Raw genomic sequence first — 18,626 nt, 5'->3', positions numbered from 1 at the left:
ACATACTTCTGCCAGATTTTTTTTGGCCACTGAATATTTGGGAGACGAAAGCTGAAGCAATCATAGGCAATATTTAAATGATAGAACTTTATTTTTTTTTATGCTAGACCATATTAGTTTGTCTTCCTCCATGTCAATATAAGCCAGGTGCACTTCGAAGATATCCTTTGCAATTTGAGGTGCATAATCTTGCAGCACGGTAGGAATATTTCAGTTGTCATTATGCATTATGCTACTGTGAAAAAACAAAGAGAAAATGTTATGAATGTGCTTGAGATGCATTGCTCTCAACATAAGGCTTAATTTATAATCATTTTGTTATAACTTCCCAGGGTAATAAATAATTCTGTGGAATTTAAAAGAAAGGAATTAAACTAATACAATTTACTAAGATACATAGAACTTAGTATGCAATGAATTTACTTAGAAATTGCATAATTAATGGAAAATGCAGAATTAATTATTTTAATTTCTAACACTCCCCTCTAACTGGTGAATATCTATTTTCCATTTTCAACTTGGACACAATATTTTCAAAATGCGGGCAACTCAATCCTTTTGTGAAGATATTTGCAAGTTGACCTTGTGAAGGAACATAAGGAGTACAAATCAAACTGCAGTTAAGCTTCTCTTGATAGAATGTCTATCTACTTCAATGTGTTTTGTTCGTCATGATGAACTGGATTGTGAGTTATACTAATTGCTGACTTATAATCACAAAAGACCTTCATAGGTCCATCCCATTTAATCTTCAAATCCTCCTTGATAATCTTCAACCAAATTAATTCACAAATACCTTGTGTCATAGCTTGAAACTCAGCTTCAACATTGGATCAAGCCATAACATTATGCTTCTTACTTCTCCAAGTAACAAGATTTCCTCCAAGAAATATATAATACCCTGTAGCTGACCTCCAATCAGTAGCTGAACCTGTGTAATCAACATCCGTATATACCTCAAGAGTAGCACTTTCATTTCTTTTAAACAAAATCCATTTTCCCGGAGTTCCCTTGAGATATTGTAAAATTCAATGAGCTACAAGTAAATGAACTTTCTTTGGATTGTGCACAAATTGACTAACCACACTTACAAAAAATGAAATATATGGCCTAGTGTGGGAAAGATAAACTAATCTTTAAACCAATCTTTGTTACATTTCTTTATCCACTACCGCACCTTCTTCCACATTATCCAACTTATTGCTTGGATCAGTAGGATTGCCCGTAGGTTTGCAAGCAAACTTACCTATTTCCATGAGCAGATCTATGATATAATTTTGTTGAGATATAAACATACTATTTTTTGAGCAATCCACTTGTAAGTTCAGATTGCGCCAAGAGGGGGTGAATTAGGTTCTTTAAAATTTTCTGGTTTTAAGTAATAAAGGTATGATATTTTTCTGGTTAATGATAAGGTTGAGAAAGCAATAAAGTGCAGAAGAATAAATGACACAAGGATATATCTTGGTTCCCCTTACAATCCGAGAGTACTCCAGTCCCCTTTCAACACGAAAGAGATTTCACTATTGTTAGATATTTGTACAAGCCTAAATCCAAGACTTCTCCTACAATATTCTAACAACAAAACCACCAAGAACAATCCTCTTGGATCAACCAAGTTGAAATGAGAACAATCCTATCACTTTCAACCTCTTGCTTCCAACATTCCTGGATAGCAACGTACAACCAAATAATCTTAATTCCAGCAATCCTAGAAAATAAGATATGAATACGACAAGATTTTTAAGAATATGAAATTTGTAGAATAATTATCACTTTTAGTTATGTATCAATATAATTGATCTTCCCCTCAAACAAGTAACTTACAATGATAGAATATAGTGCTCAAGTGTTTTTAAATATTATATCAATATTTCGGGACTAATATGGAATTGCATGCAGAAAAATCTTTGTGAAAGTTCAAGAACACAAACACTTGTTTTGAAATTTAAATGATAACAATGATGTTAAATTGCTATTGAAAAGGTGGATATGAAATATGAAAGTGAGGGTATTTATAACCTCTTAACATTCTTCTGAAAGTGTGTAAAAACATGAAATAATGTCATGGTCAAATGATGAAAAGATATGTAGGTTTTGTTCTCTTTTGATCTGAAACAATGTCACTGCTTCAGTGTAATCGATTACAGGAAATGGTGTAACCGGATACACTATAAAGTTTCCATAAAAATTTGAAATATCGCACCTGTAATTGGTTACGGTAGCCGGTTATTCCATTAAAAACAAGATTCCAATAGGTAAAAAAAAGAAGTTTTAAGAGTGTAACCGGTTACCAAAAATGATGTAACCGGTTATGTAAAACCCCTTTTCTAACCCCAAATATACAATATAAATATACACAGAGTAATAGCATGCTTATACTAAAAAGGGCGTCACATGTTGTTTTCACCGCAGTGAAAATCCAAAACAAAATATAACACACAAACATGCATCTAATCATCTCATAAAAAAATTCAAGAACTTCATGTTTCATTAATATGCATATCGCACGCGGAAGAATAATTACAATCAAACAATTTCAATGAATATATCCCATAATATATTCATCTACCAATTCAAAATAACATAATCAAACTATGTTGATGAAATCCAACAATTAGGCAACATAGCCTTCAACAAACATATCCAAATTATCATACTAAATACGAACAAGACAACAATATCCAAATAGTAAAACATGAATTCAAATAAAACTCCCAGTGTTATATGACCAGAGCATTTGATTCTCTACCTAATCACGAATAAACCAAAAGCTCGTCGGCTAATTCCTCGGACAAGCTCACTACTCGTCGGAACCTCAAGTTAATCAACCTCTATCTTCAAGAATCTCAAAAATCCTCTTCTCTTCTCTTCTCTTCTCTCTTATATTCTCCTCTATTCTTCTTACAAAAGTTATGATATGAAATGACCTAACTCTTCCTTACTATCTCTTTTCTTTCTAATATGGCTTAGCCACCCATTCTATCTCAACAAAATAGGCCCAACATATATTGTTTCATTAGCTCACCAATTATACTAATAACTCAATTAGCCAAATTAACACAACAATACACATAATCAATTCATTAAATAATTATTATACCTCATAATAATTAAATAAGTAAATAATTAATAAAAACACCAAATAACATTAATTAAATAAATAACTAATAAAATTGGGATGTTACAACTCTCTCCCACTTAAAAGATTTTCGTCCTCGAAAATTACATCAAACGAACAACTCCGAATACGATTCCTTCATCTTATCCTCGAGTTCCCAAGTAATGTTTCTATCGGCCACTCCTCCCCAAATCACTTTCACCAAAGCGATTTCCTTGCCACGAAGTTTCTTCACTTCTCGATCTTCAGTTCGCATAGGTGATGTATCAACCGTCAAGTTATCCCTTACTTGAACATCATCTAATTAAACAACATGCGATGGATCCACAATGTATCTCCTCAGTTGAGACACATGGAACACATCATGAATATTAGTAAGTGACGACAGTAATGCAATTCGATATGCCACTTCACCTACCCTCTCGAAAATCTGGTAAGGACCAATAAAATGTGGCGTCAACTTACGCGGTTTCAAAGCCCTACCAACACCCGTTACCGGCGTAACTCGAAGAAACACATGTTCATCCTTATTGAACTCAAGTGCTTTCCTCCTCTTGTCATGGTAACTCTTCTGTCGACTCTGAGAAACCTTCATCTTCTCTTGAATCATCTTAATCTTATTTGTAGTCTGTTGAACTAACTCGGTTAGGGCAATATACTCCGCTTCAGTTAGGGCAATATACTCCGCTTCAGTGGTTGATAGAGAAACAACCTTTTGAAGTGTTACTTTCCAACTAATTGTTGTGCCAAATGTCATACCCCAAAATTTGCCCTCCTCTATGCATCTTCAATAATTCAAGGTTCAAAGGTTTTCTCAAGTCACTCTCTCCTAGTCAAAATTAGGGTTTGCATCTTATCCAAGGAATTTGAATCTCTAAGGTCTCAAATGGATCTCAAGGTATCTCATATGTCTCAAAGCACCTCCATGTCAAAAGTCAAGCTTCTATTCCAAGGATTGCGAACTCAATGGCTCAGATGATCAATAATCGACTATGTTGATCTAAAAGTCAACTATAGTCAAAATACAGTCAAACTTCGAGATTTTTGGTCAATATCAAGTATGTGAGGTTATATCCATCATTTGATCAAAGATTGATCATGATAGATTAATAAAAACTCAGAGATGAACAAATTCAAAAGGTTCAAATTAGGGTTTTTTATAGGAAAAAGTCAACTCAACTTTGACTAGTCATAACTTTCACATGGAGTATCAGAAATTTCCCACTCAAAGCCTATTTTGAAGGAAATTGGATCCTCTACAACTTTAACTCTCACAAGCCAAGGCCAGAAATGCTTCATTTGGAAGATATGGTGCAAAAGATTATAGGTCCTCCAAAAAGTCAATAAAAACACCTTTTGAGTCAAAGCTCATAACTTGAGCATAGAAGCTTCAATTGAGATGAAACCAAAAGGATCATTTAGAGGACACACTAAGCTTTCTAAATTGATCAAGAACACCTCCATAGGGTTAAAATTGAGAGAGATACGCGTGGTTGAAGTTGAGAAATTTTCAAGAGACGCACGAAACCCTAATTGATCAAAACTTGGTTTTTGGGCTAATGGGCCTAGAATTTTGATTCCAAACACACTCATAGCATAAATGAGAACCTATAAATCCATTCATTTATTTTTGTAAATTTTATTCATATTTATTTTGGATTTTATGCAAATAAAAGCTAAATAAATTAGTTAAAATTATAAAAATATTTGAATTAATTCTCATGGCTTGGTTACTAATACTATAAAGGCCCATATGACATCATAAAATAGAAAAATTCGTTTGCATGGTCTAAGGAGGGAGACTTTCCAAATTTAGAAGAAAATAATATGAATCTTTCAATCAAATTTCACTCTCCAAAAACCAAAAGTCCAAGCCCATGGGAACCCTAATTCTCTCCCATATATATAGTAAAGATATGCAGCTGCCCAGGGGGACGAAAATCTGGGGGAGAAACCCTATTCTAAGTTTCCAAAAAATCAATAAAACTAGGGCAAACTTGGATTCATACTTTCAGGACGACTCAAAGACTAACAAGCATTCTACTACACTTTCTGAGAGATCCTAAGGGGAGTGCAAGTGCTTTTAAAGGCTGACCATACAAAGGAGGTACGTTTTCTAATTATCAACTCATATTCATATTTTCAAAGTCTCGAACTGCCTATAGTTTTGCTTTGTAATCTGGTTTGAATGGACTAACATGTTTACTTAGTCATTTAGAGTGTGTCTGGACCGTCACAGGGGGCTATGAACGTGATATTTTCCATCGGCCATGGATGAGGTCTTAAGCTCCAAGCTTTGCGTTTTCATGGTTATGGCCATTGTCGAACCAAACTAATATAATATTCATGATCAGGGAGTGGTTTTAAGGGGTTCTGGGCTATTAGTTTCCTCTGCTTGATCGTTTTTGTAGGTTCCAAGATTGTAGAAAAAAACGAAGGATTATCCGCAGGTAATGGGGCAAGTGAATCCGCAGGTATTTCTGCAGCCCCCACGAAGGAGATGATGAACAGTTGCATGGGAGTTGGGACTTGACTGCGTGGCATCTTCAAGTCTCTCCATTGGCCGGTCAAACTCAGACTTCTCTCTCTCCTTCTTTGATAGGCTCGTCAGCGCTCTTGGGCCCCATTGCTGACTGTGTTTGAATTCTTTCATCTAGTTTATGTTTTTACATTTAATTACTTTGATTTGTCTTTATAACAACTAATTACTACAGCAGGGGTGGTAACATGATAGGGCCTGTAAGTCTTGGGATGGGGGTTCGACTCCCACCAAAGACAATTTATTTTATTATATTGCAGGATATATCTTGACGCAAGATCCAGTGCTCGCAACCACACGCATACCCACGATACACCCTCGGTTCTCCACCATGAGATCTCCTATCAATTCAGATCTAATGTAAGACAGGCTGAAGGTGCATCATGGGGTCACAAAGGTGTACAACACAAGATCTAAGCCAGGTTTCTTTACAATTTTAATTATTTATTTATTGGTTTTGTCTATTTTAAATAATAATTATTTGTATATAATTCAATTAATTTAGTTTAATTAGTTCATTCAAATAGGGTTGGGGTAATAAATTAGGATTTAGAATTATATTTTCCCGATTATTTTGGTTACTCGATTATTCGAGTTAATTAATTTAATTAATTTCAACTATAAAAATCACAAAAAAACCCTAGAGCGGTGATATAAGATATTAGGGTTTGTCCGATCCCATGAGTTTTTTAGCCGAAATCTTAGAATTTAATTTATTATTCGTTTCGACCATATTAATCGGTCGCGATGGGTAATAATCGATCATTTAAATAATATAATAAAAATAACATTCATTTGGCTAAAGGGTTTCAACCATCTTATTGGTTGCGATGATTAGCCTATTTCCCTTATTCTAATTCATTATCATTTTTAATCGAATCAATCGATTATGAGGGATAATGATACAAATTAAATTACTAAAATTCCTAAAAATACCTTTATTCGTTATCAGTGATAATTGAACCCATCAATTAAAATTGCTAACGATACAACTACTAATCTTTTAACTATGGTGATCGAATCTATTGATCATTGCGGTTAATAGTACATACTAAAATCAGGGTTGTACGCCCAAAACTTAAAACATTCAAAACACACTAAACCACGACACTACGGATTTTCATCCTTTTCAATCAGGCAACTCAAAATGCCTTTCAAATCAAATTCAAACTACGATAGGCCATTTAAAAAGCCTTCAAACCATATCAATTCAAATTCTAAGGCATACAACCCTGTGCCCGAACTACGTAGACTCTGATCCTCCCTAAGGAGGTACGTAGGCACTTGGCAACAAGGCGAGTCCTCTCCCTCAAAATCTTAATCATGTCAATAATTAAGCCTTTAACCCTATTAACTATCTGTTACCTTTCTTTATGTTTTTGCCATAACCCTTATCTTTGCAATGTTAACCTTTAGGAAAGGGTTTTGGGTGCCTAACACCTTCCCTTAACCCGAATATAGTATCTTACCCTAAATCTCTTAACTATTAAAAGGTTTCCTATTCGCCTTGGTAGAATAGGTGGCGACTCTCTAAAAGCTAAATTTTTAGGGCAGGTTGCTACACCAAACATATCCAGAAATAAATTTTCTAGAATCCATACAACCTATATAATCAGAGTCGACATATCCTTCGATTACAGCTTTACTATCTTCATCCAAGGCTCCAACATAAATTAGGACCCTATTCAGAGACCCATTTATGTACCTTAAAATCCAATTCAATGCTTGTTAGTGAGCCTTTCCAGGATTCGCCATGTACCTACTTACAAGACTTACTGCATATATTATGTCGGGTCTAGTACAGACCATAACATACATCAAAGAACCTATTATATTAGCATATGAGATGCTATTCATATAAGCTCTTTCGACATCAGTATTGAGTCACTGATCAATACTCAGCTTGAATTGAGGGTTTGTTAGAGTCACAACAGGCTTTGAATTCGACATACCAAACTTGTTGAGAATCTTCCGTAGGTATGCCTCTTGAGATAAGCATAATTTCGACTGTTTTCTATCTCTTCGAATTTCAATCACAAGAATCCTGGAAGCAGCTCCCATATCCTTCATATCGAACTCCTTATTGAGTTCAATCTTCACCCTCATTAAATCTTCTACATTGTTGCTTGCTATGAAAATATCATCCACATAAAGCAACAAAATAACAAGTGAATTACCAGGTAGAAATTTGAAGTAAAATGCAATGGTCGAACTGACTTTTAATGAAACTTATGTGTGTCATGAACTTGTCGAATCTCCTATTCCACTGTTGAGGAGATTGTTTCAGTCCATATAAAAATCCCTTTAGCTTGCACACATAATCCTCCTTCCCCTTTTCGACATACACTTCAGGTTGCCTCATCAGGATCGTTTCATCTAGATCACCATACCAGAACACAGTCTTCACATCCATCTGTTCCAATTCAAGATCGAACTGTACCACCGTGACAAGCAACATTCGAATGGACCTATGCTTCACAACAAGAGAAAATACATCATTGAAGTCGACACATTCTTTTTGAGTGAAACCCCTTGCGATTAATCTTTCCTTGTATCTTTTGGATGCCACTCCTTTGATTGCTTCCTTAATTTTGAAAATCCATTTACAGCTGACTAAACTTGCTCTAGCAGGTTTCTTGATCAGTTCTCAGGTGTGATTATCATGAAGAGATTTCATCTCATCATTCATGGCCTTCAGCCATTCAGTCTTATTTCGACTCCTCATTACTTCATTATAGTCTCTAGGTTCTTCGTCTAGAACCTCACTTGCAGAGATTAAGGCATAAGCTATAATATCTGCATACCCAAGTCTCTGAGGTGGCTTGATGACTCTTCTCGACCTATCTCTAGCCAACAGGTAGTCATCGACAATTTCCTCAACTTTCTCAGCATCTTTTGCTTCTTTTTCGACTTCATTTGGAATATGCAATTCAGCATCAACTTGCTCCACCTCAACAGGAATCTCTACCTGTTCCAGCTCTTTGTCATATTTTTGTGTACTTCGATCAACATCATTAATTTTCTTAAAAGCCATTTCAGCTTCATTGAAAACTACATCTTGACTGGTGATACTCCTTCCGTGACCTGGCTCTAGGCACCATAGCCTATAAGCTTTGACTCCTTCAGGATATCCCATGAACATGCATTTCAGAGCTTTAGGTTCGACCTTGTCTTGCCTAATGTGAGCATAGGCTACGCAGCCAAATACTCTAAGTCTGTCGAGATCTGATGGATGTCTCGACCAAACTTCTTTAGGTGTCTTCAAATCTAACGCTGTCGAAGGACATCTGTTTATCGGATATGTTGTTGTCGAAACCGCCTCATCCCAAAACACCTTCTTTAACCCAGCTCTAGTCAACATGCATTTGAATCTCTCCAAAATAGTTCGATTAAACATTTTAGCCAAACCATTTTGCTGTGGAGTACCTGCAGTAGTTCTATACCTTGCAATACCAGAGGCAGTACAAAGTTGTCGAACGCCTCATTGTAAAATTCAAGGCCATTATCGGTTCTCAACCTCTTGACCTTTCTCCCAGTCTGATTTTCGAACGGAGTCTTCCAACTTTTAAAATTATCAAAAGTTTCATCCTTAGTCTTCTGGATGAATACCCATAATTTTCTAGAATAATCATCTACTATGGATAGAAAATACCTCGCTCCTGAATGTGATGAACACCTTACAGGCCCCCCAAGATCACCATGGATATAATCAAGGGATCCATGTGTTCTTTGTTTGCCTTTGTTGAACTTCACTTTGCAATATTTTCCAAGTACACAGGGTTAACAAAACTTCAGCTTTTCGACTTTGTCTCCACCAAACAGATTTTGTTTGCCTAATTCAACCATACCCCTTTCACTGACCTGGCCCAATCTCATGTGCCAGATTTTTGTCTTCGAAAAAGGTTTCGTGGATGCAACATTTGTCGAACCACTTACAACTTCAGTCTCAAGGGTGTACAAGCCTTGTTTCTTCACGCCTCTAAATAATTCCTTCGACCCCTTCATGATTCTTAGGATACTTTTCTCTCTTTGAAAAACATATCCTTTCTTGTCGAATTCACCAAGAGAAATCAGATTTCCCTTTAAATCAGGAACATACCTGACTTCAGTCAACAATCTTATTGACTCATCATGGAGCTTGAATCTCACAAATCCAACACCTGCAATCTTGCAAGCTTTGTTGTTTCCCAGTAATAGAGATCCACCATCTTGATCACATAATTCCTCAAAATGTCTTTGTTTTGAGTCATGTGTCAAGTGCAACCTGAATCCATAATCCACTCTCTTCTCGAGTCACTGCTCGAGACCGCAAGAACATCAAATGATTCAAAATCACCTTGAACAATGGCTGCATTACCATTATCCTTACCTCCATGATCTTTCACGCGTTCGGGGCACACCTTTCTTGTTTGAACCTCCTTTTTACAATGATAACATCGAATACCAGATGCTTCGCCATTGTAATACTTCAACTGACTTTTTCCCTTCTTCTCGTCGAACTTACCATCCTTTTGCAATACTTTTCCCTTAACGGCCAAACCTTCACCAACAGTCGAAGGTTTATGCTCCTTTTTTTGTTCAAGTCCTTAGAATACAGGGACTGAACTTCTTCAAAGGTCAGGGACTCCCTTCCATACATGAGATTTTCTTTGAAGTGAGCATGTGATCGAGGCAAAGCACATAATAGTAACAACGCTTGATCTTCATCATCGATCTTCACATCCATATTTCAAGGTCAAGAATCAGCTTGTTGAACATATTCAACTGCTCAACAAGCACTTTGTTGTCAATCATCTTGAATAAATACAAAGCTTGCTTTAGGTAGAGTCGATTCACCAACGATTTGGTCATGTACAAACTTTCAAGTTTCACCTATAACCCTGATGTCGTCGTCTCCCTTGATACCTGTCGAAGAACCATATCACCAAGGGTCAACAAAATTGCACTGTGGGATTTCTCTATCACGACCATCTTTTCTTTTTCAATTAACACATCATCCATAGTTGCCGCTCCCTTCAACGCTTCCAAACAACCCTGCTGAACTAGTAGGGCTTTCATCTTCAAGTGCCACAGACTGAAATCATTCACTCTGGTGAAATTTTCTATCTCATACTTTGTTAAAGACATCTTCTCCACGCTCACCGCACCAATTTGTTATAAAAATGATACCTTTATGAATAAAGGATAAACTTGTTTCCTTGTGATCAAGAAACACACAAGGGTAGAAAAGATGATAAACAAGAAAAACAAGAAGGATGGGTTATAACTGCTATTTTATTCCTTTCTCTTTAAACCAAGATTACATGTTACAAAAATAACAAATAACCCTCTCACCCTAACTTAGGATTTGTAGTATACAATGACGAGAGACTAGTATGCTATTTATAATAAAACCTAACATACTAAACTAATGGGCTTTTTTCACAAATATCCATTACAAGCCAACTTAGGGCACAAGTTAACTTAAACAATTGGACATAAGAAACATGCCCAATTCGAAATAGTAACTACCCTAGAATTTTAACACCCACATACTAGAACACGCTTCGACTACAACATGTAAATCTTCGACACAATCTTTGTCGAACCAGAAGCTACCCTTCGACACACTAGAGTTCGATCCAATTCTCACAGATATGTTGCCAATCATTTAGGAGTTGTAGAAATGTCTTGGGACGTAAGTTTGATCTTTTCTAATCGATTAGACCAAAGTTTTAATCGATTAAATTAGATAAAATTCCCCCTCTGATAATTTCTAAAGTACCTAAGTTATTTGACTCAGTTTCCAAGTTATTTTTAAATGTTTTACTTTTTGGAAAAAGTTTTTAGTGTGTGTGTGAGTTGCCTTAGTATTTTTAAGCTACTATTTTATTTTTACAATACTTGGTCACTCCGATTGACTGACAAGACCTGATGAGATTCCACATTTTTCTTTTTGAAGAGACTTTTAGGACTTCTGTTGTGTTGTTAATTGACTGTGGGTTCTTCATATTTGTTGACAGTTGAGTTTGAATATTTTATGTTTGTTGACAATTGAGTTTGAATATTTTATGTTTGTTGATCGTTGACTTGAATATTTTATGTTTGTTGACAGTTGACTCTGAATACTTCATGTTTGTTGACAGTTGACTTTGAGTACTTCATGTTTGTTGATACGTTGTTGTCATCAAAATTTAGCTATTACCTGTAATGACATGGATCCACATGTTGGACCCTTTCAAAGATGCTTTTAACGAGGCTCTGGTACATGACTAGAGCGCGACGTCTCAAAATGAGAAAGTTTGATTATTCTCTCATTTGTTTTTTTCTTCTTTGTAACATTTTCCAGTAATAAAGAATGTCAAAAATACCACGTAAATTTTTTTTAATTCTAAGTTTTAAATAAGATATCATTGATATTAAAATTTATTTTTTTTACTATTAAAATTTTAATTTAAACATATATGTTTTTTTATTTTAAAATTTAAACTTGTTCTTAAATTACATTAAACATAAATAAAATTATGAACAAAATTAAAAAATTTAAAATTAAATTTAAATTTAAATTGATAATATTTATTTATATTATATATGAGAAAATAGAATATATACCATTGGTCTAAAATAATTTTACACGAATAATCCATCATCAACCTATTCTTTCGAATCACGGTTAAATTTAAAGTTATTTTTTTAATAATATTTAAATTGTTGATTTTTTATTAGATGACACTATGGAAGTTATTAAATTTTTTATATTTTATACATATAAGATAAGATATTGATATTGATTTAAAAAAATGTAAGAATCTGACTAGTGAATATAGAATTCATCTCATTCTTGTACCATATAATAATAATAATTCTATAAAAACAAAAAACGACATCAATAAATTGATTCAGAGTAATAATACTAATAGAGTGAGCAGTAGGTGGGTGGGTCCGTGTTCAGTACGTGTTGATACAGATCATCCAGTTTTGTTTTTATAACCAATTTTCAATGCTTATCAGTGTTGGTAGCTAAAATTTCCTCCTTCTAAAAACAGTTGAATACTGAAAAATGGATAAGTTACTATGGAAGGTGTTGCCTATATCTGCGCTCCTAATTTCCGTCGCACTTTTCTTCTATGTATACAATTCCAACAACGCGCAATTAGATCCTCTCATAAAGGTAAGTGATTATTTATTTTACCTTTTTTTGTTCATGATTTTGTTATTTACAGTAGTAATATAATATCATGGAAGTTGAATGATGCGGTTTTTTTTTGTGAAACAGTTAGTAGGGGAAGGGGATGAGTGCAGTCTTTTTCCGTATGATCATTACTGGATATCTAGCAAGCGAATTTTGACTTCACAAGGAATCATTTCTGGATCAGGTTTTTTTATTTTTATTTTTATAGAAAAATGTTAAGGTTAATAATTAGTAACTAGTAGAAGATGTGTACCTCCGCACGGGTAAGTTCATTCATAGTTCATTCATAGCTTAGATGATTCGATAAGACTTGATTGTTACTATAACAATGATAAAAAGGTAGAAAGAAAGATGGATGGATACATTTGACTTGGAAGTTTAAGTATTTTTATATTGACGAGCTGTTGTTTGAATTGTGTTACTATTGACAGTGGAGATAAATGAAGGGAGAATAGCGTCTATTGTGGAAGGATATGGCAAGAAGGGGAGTTCTGTTCAACAAGTGATTGATTATGGAGACGCTGTTATCATGCCTGGCTTGATTGATGTGTAAGATTTCGTGATGCTCTTTTCATGGTTTAATTATATACACAAATACTCCCTTAGGCGTGCTTCATGTTGTGACTCGTGTAAACGATATATCATCTAGAGAATTCTTGTGAAGGCGAGGGATGAGTTTGAGATTCATTAGTTAGAGCAGACAATGCTCCGTTGGATTTGGAGGACTACCGATCAAGACAGTAAAATGTTACACATCTAGGGTTTTCTCATAGACATTTGAGTAATTTGATGGATATATCTTTGTCCAATGCACCCAACATAGAAGTAACAACACCCTTGTTTATGTCACATTAAATCTAGATTAGATATGAAAAACAAATTGTGCGCACTTAGGTCCTCTTAGACTTGCTATTTGAAGTATATTATATGAATACAAACTTAAATTATGTGAACTTAGGTCTTACACTAATTAGTTGATGTATATTATATGAAAAAAATTAACTAAGTCAGCTTAGGTCTTAGTCTAAGTGAATTTAAGTCAATGTGTGATTTTAACATGTTCTACTACCCTGGCTTATTTTGTGAATTACTTTCGAAGGCATGTACATCTTGATGAGCCCGGCAGAACCGAGTGGGAGGGATTTGTCACTGGTACCAAAGCTGCTGCTGCTGGTAGGTTGATATTCACGTTCGGTGTACCTTGGAACTTGTTTGGATATTTCAGGAGATATGTTAATGTTTTTTTTTCTTTTTTCCTATGCTTTAACATTGAGCGAATATAACAACTTTAACATAAACCCATTCCAATACTGCTTCAACAGGAGGTGTAACTACAGTGGTTGACATGCCTCTGAACAATCACCCTACAACCGTATCTAAGGAAACACTGGAACTAAAGGTATCAGTTGTCAATTACTTGAGTGCGTTTATAGTTTCTTTTAAGCAGTCAAATAGTGGCTAAAAATTTGAACAAATCGCCAATTCCCCATTGTTCTGTAATACACTATACACTATTTACTATAAAGTGTTGTCAAATAGTGGCTATAGCAACGTTATCACATTGTAGCATAGGAAAATTTGAACAAACTGCTATTTTCATGATTTACGATTGTCAACACTGCTTTGAAGAAGTGTTCAAAATCTATCTCATTTGACAAAACCAATCATTTTAAAGAGGGAGAAGGAAGAGTTCCTTGAGAAATACAAAATTTATAATCTTATTGACACGAGTTTCTACTTTTTTCCAGCTTGAAGCTGCAGAGAATAAAATCCATGTTGATGTTGGTATGATCCTCAAGCTCCACCTTAGCATACACTCAATTAGTTTCTGATTTTTTTATTTAATATTTATAGGTTTTTGGGGAGGCTTGATCCCTGAAAATGCACAAAATACCAGTATTCTTGAAGGTCTCTTAGATGCTGGTGTTCTTGGTGTAAAGGTAATCATTTTAATTTTGAAAATCTATGGATTCTAGAATTTCTAGTGTCTTATTCTCGAACAAATTTAAACCAAATTGCGTTTCTGTTTCTCAAGCCATTCTGACTCTTTTCGTGTGTTTTACTTGTTGCAGTCTTTTATGTGTCCTTCAGGAATTGATGATTTTCCGATGACTACTATTGAACAAATCAAGGTACAATCATTTTTACATTTGTTTGCATGCCTAGTTGCATTTATTTATTTATTTTCATATTAACATAATTGCTTGGCAAATGTACTTGTTATAGGAGGGATTGTCTGTGTTGGCAAAATATAAAAGACCTTTAGTTGTGCACTCCGAGATTCAACAAGATTCTAAAAGTAATTTGGAACTTAAAGGTAACGGTGACCCGCACGTGTACAATACATATCTCGACACTAGACCACCTTCTTGGTAAGACACTTGGCTTCACTTTTTGGAAAAATATAAAAATGATTTGTTATGTTCTATTTATCATGTTTTCGCATAGTCGGTTGAGTATTATGAAAAACTACTAATGCTTTTTTTAGATAACCAGGGAGGAGGCAGCCATTAAAGAACTTGTAGATGTTACGAAAGATACTAGAATTGGCGGTACTTTAGAAGGAGCACATGTTCACATTGTTCACTTGTCTGATTCAAGCGCTTCCTTAGACCTTATTAAGGTATTGTTACTATATAATCAATCAAATTTGTAACTCTGATACAAACATTAACTTAATCAAACTTCTTCCGTGATATGCGAATGCTATTATTGTACGTTTTATATTCGATATAGGAAGCAAAACGTCGTGGAGACAGCATAAGCGTTGAAACTGCCCCTCATTACCTAACATTTTCATCTGAAGAGATACCGGACAGAGATACTCGGTACAAGTGTTCCCCGCCCATTCGTGATGCATCGAACAGAGAAAAGTTATGGGAGGCTGTACTGGTATGCTTCTGCTCCACATTTAAGAGTTAGTCTTACTTATATCATGTAAGATCTCATTAGTTTTACTTGTTTATTCCTCGTTTTAGGATGGACACATTGACCTATTAAGTTCCGATCATTCACCAACTGTTCCTGAACTCAAGCTTCTTAAGGAAGGTGACTTCTTAAAGGCTTGGGGTGGCATATCGTCTTTGCAGGTTAGTAAATTAGCGTTTAGTGAGCGTTTGAACATTTAAAATCTATACTTACTGAAATACTATAAACCTATTAGTTTTCGACAAATTGATTATAATGATTTTAGTTTCTTATATTGCATGTTTGACTACTATTATGGATCTAAAGACTAATAGAATTCTATTGGATACTTGTAGTTTGATCTTCCGGTGACATGGTCAGCTGGGAAGAAACACGGGTTAACTCTAGAACAATTATCCTTATTGTGGAGCCAGAAACCTGCAACCTTTGCCGGGTTAGAATCAAAGGTGACATGATTATATAGTTTCCTTCGTGTTTCTGTATTGTTTTTAGCTTTCTTTCAGGAAATTGTCGAGTAATATCCAATACGCTTATTAGTAAATAATTGCAGTTCAAATCTCATGAAATTTCATTTTGCTTTAGGGGGCCATTGCAATCGGAAACCATGCAGATATTGTAGTGTGGCAGCCAGAGGTGGAGTTTGACCTTGATGACGATTATCCTGTTTTCCTTAAACATCCTGTAAGTATTGATTATTTATTTATAGGGTATTGCGATTTTGATGTCCAAATTGGATATTCACTCTAAAAGTCCTTCGATTATTTTATACAAAATTTAAAATTTCCACAATTTCAAACGGTCCAGCATTTCGGCGTTGCCGAAATTTTTTTATTTGGCGAGTAAGTAGTAACTTGACTTCTTTTATGAATCCCATCTTCAAAAAATTGACCATTTGGTATTCAGAGCCTGTCTGCATATATGGGAAGAAGGTTATCAGGAAAAGTTTTGGACACTTTTGTTAGAGGAAACCTTGTCTTTAAGGATGGTAAGCATGCTCCTGCAGCCTGTGGTGTTCAAATTCTAGCCAAATGAATTGGTTAAAAATGGTAATCCCCCAAAATTCCTGATCTCATCTCAGTTTCTTTTACTTTACCATGCTTATCATGGTCTTGATTCTGATCCATGTTTCGGTTGGTTTTTCATTAGATGCTATTTGTCTTGTGACATAAGTAAGTGGATGTAGCTGTTGGCATCGGCAGTTGAGCTAGACTTTTGAACATTGTTTTCTCGCTGTATCCGTTTGGACGCCGAGGATATTTATGTATGTATTTATGTATATGTGTGTGCGCCTTAGTAATAAGAACGGTATCATGTCATGTGCAGATACAGATACCTCGTTCCATGTTCCACGAGGAAAATGTAATAGTAGTAGTAGTCGTAAAAGTTTAATGTACTTTGCTTGAAATCACGCTATCGGGTTAAATTTTGCTACGGTTTGTGCTTTAAATTAAACAAGCAACTCTTTCAGTTGGTTGTCTAGTTGAGTTCTACTTTATTCGGAACTATGTTCTTCAAATAATTTTTCATTTCTTTGTTAGTTCATTCCTTGTTATCTGGTTAATTTTTTGTTTTGGATGATATCTTCTGCATTAATTTATTCTTTAGAAGCACGAAAGAATTTAGGTCTTCCTTATCATAGGTAAACTCATTCTCTTTTATCCATAGATTTTACAAAGGTTTGACAATTTTTAAAATATCATTAAAAAACGGCTATAGAATTTTGCATGCCCCAAAATATTTCTAACCCCGGAGGTAATTTTTCTATGACCTGAACCTTAGCATGGTCTACCTCAACACTCACTAAGAAATTTTGTGTCCCAAAATTATTCCTTCTGTTTCCATAAAATAATATATTTTTTTTAAGTTTAAAACTAAATTAATTTCAATACATCTTTTTAAAATAGATTATAGGTTTTTTAAACAACAGTAAAATGTCTCCCCAAAAATAAAATAAAAAATCGGCTAAATATACCACCATAAAATTTTCAATCATATCGCAAAAGTAGAACACACATTTGAAATGTGACTGTGCATTGCACAAATCAGTAAACATTGACTCCAAATGGACATGTTAAGACTGTGACTTTTCTAATCATCAAGATCTATATCACTTTGGTTATAATTGGAGTAGCCATCAAGAAAACAATAAAAAAGACTTACTTAATAATCTTTCTAGCATATGGTCCATGAAGGACAATGGAAAATGTCTTTTTTTCATGGATAAATTCAAACTTCTATAATCAACGCACATCCTTCTTCCTGTAACTAGCTAATTCTCATCGTTCTTGATGACGATCATCCCTCTTTTCTTTGGGACTTTGTGAACTAAATTTGCTCATTCACTATCAGATATTAGATAAATTATTCCAACTTCTAGTAATTTTATAACTTATTTCTTTACTACCTTCTTCATTGTGTTAAGTTTAATTGTCTATGAGGTTGTATGATCGTTTTATATTCTTCTTCCTTTTTGATTTTTTGCATGCAGTAGGTCAGACTTATTCTTTTTAGATCAGAAATGTTTCACCCAAGAACGTCTCGATTCTTCTTCAAAAATATTTAAAGTTTTTCTTCTTCCTCCTCCGTCAATGTGTCAGTCATAACTCTTGAAGAAAGAGACTAGAGGGATAGAAAGAAATAAGGGAAAAGGTGGATGAAGAGAGAAAGGAAGAAAAAGTCCAAGTCCACCGTCATCAAAGCTTGCATGTGAGAACTCTTGAAGAAATCATCATCATCCTTGTTCCATCTTCACCATCAATTCAATATTTGTTCTTCAGGTGAGTTCCTAGGTAGAAACCTTTGGTAAATGTTAGGGTTACATAATAAGTGATATTGAGATTCATTAGAAGTAAGTGATTCTATGTCCT

The 18,626-nt window shown here is 34.7% G+C and overlaps 1 protein-coding gene across 2 annotated transcripts; it reads left to right on the top strand.

The window, feature by feature from the left end:
- The first annotated feature begins 12,580 nt into the window (after positions 1-12,580).
- On the top strand, positions 12,581-17,167 carry LOC131629341 (allantoinase-like). 2 transcript variants are annotated; one of them, XM_058900128.1, is made up of 16 exons: positions 12,581-12,810; positions 12,916-13,015; positions 13,263-13,380; positions 13,931-14,004; positions 14,154-14,230; positions 14,580-14,616; positions 14,686-14,771; positions 14,904-14,963; positions 15,058-15,203; positions 15,328-15,454; positions 15,568-15,723; positions 15,810-15,920; positions 16,095-16,205; positions 16,342-16,440; positions 16,663-16,805; positions 16,930-17,167. In XM_058900128.1, exons 1-15 carry the CDS (start codon positions 12,700-12,702, stop codon positions 16,789-16,791), a joined length of 1,542 nt encoding a protein of 513 aa, XP_058756111.1. In that variant the 5' UTR covers positions 12,581-12,699; the 3' UTR covers positions 16,792-16,805; positions 16,930-17,167. The 2 variants fall into 2 exon arrangements, with proteins under 2 accessions (XP_058756111.1, XP_058756110.1); XM_058900127.1 differs by having other exon boundaries at positions 12,582-12,810; positions 16,906-17,167.
- Positions 17,168-18,626: the final 1,459 nt, after the last annotated feature.

Source organism: Vicia villosa, unplaced genomic scaffold (genome assembly GCF_029867415.1).
Source record: "Vicia villosa cultivar HV-30 ecotype Madison, WI unplaced genomic scaffold, Vvil1.0 ctg.000559F_1_1, whole genome shotgun sequence".
NCBI lineage: Eukaryota > Viridiplantae > Streptophyta > Magnoliopsida > Fabales > Fabaceae > Vicia > Vicia villosa.
Note: the sequence above shows the minus strand (reverse complement) of the source record. Positions and strands in the feature narration are given on the sequence as shown.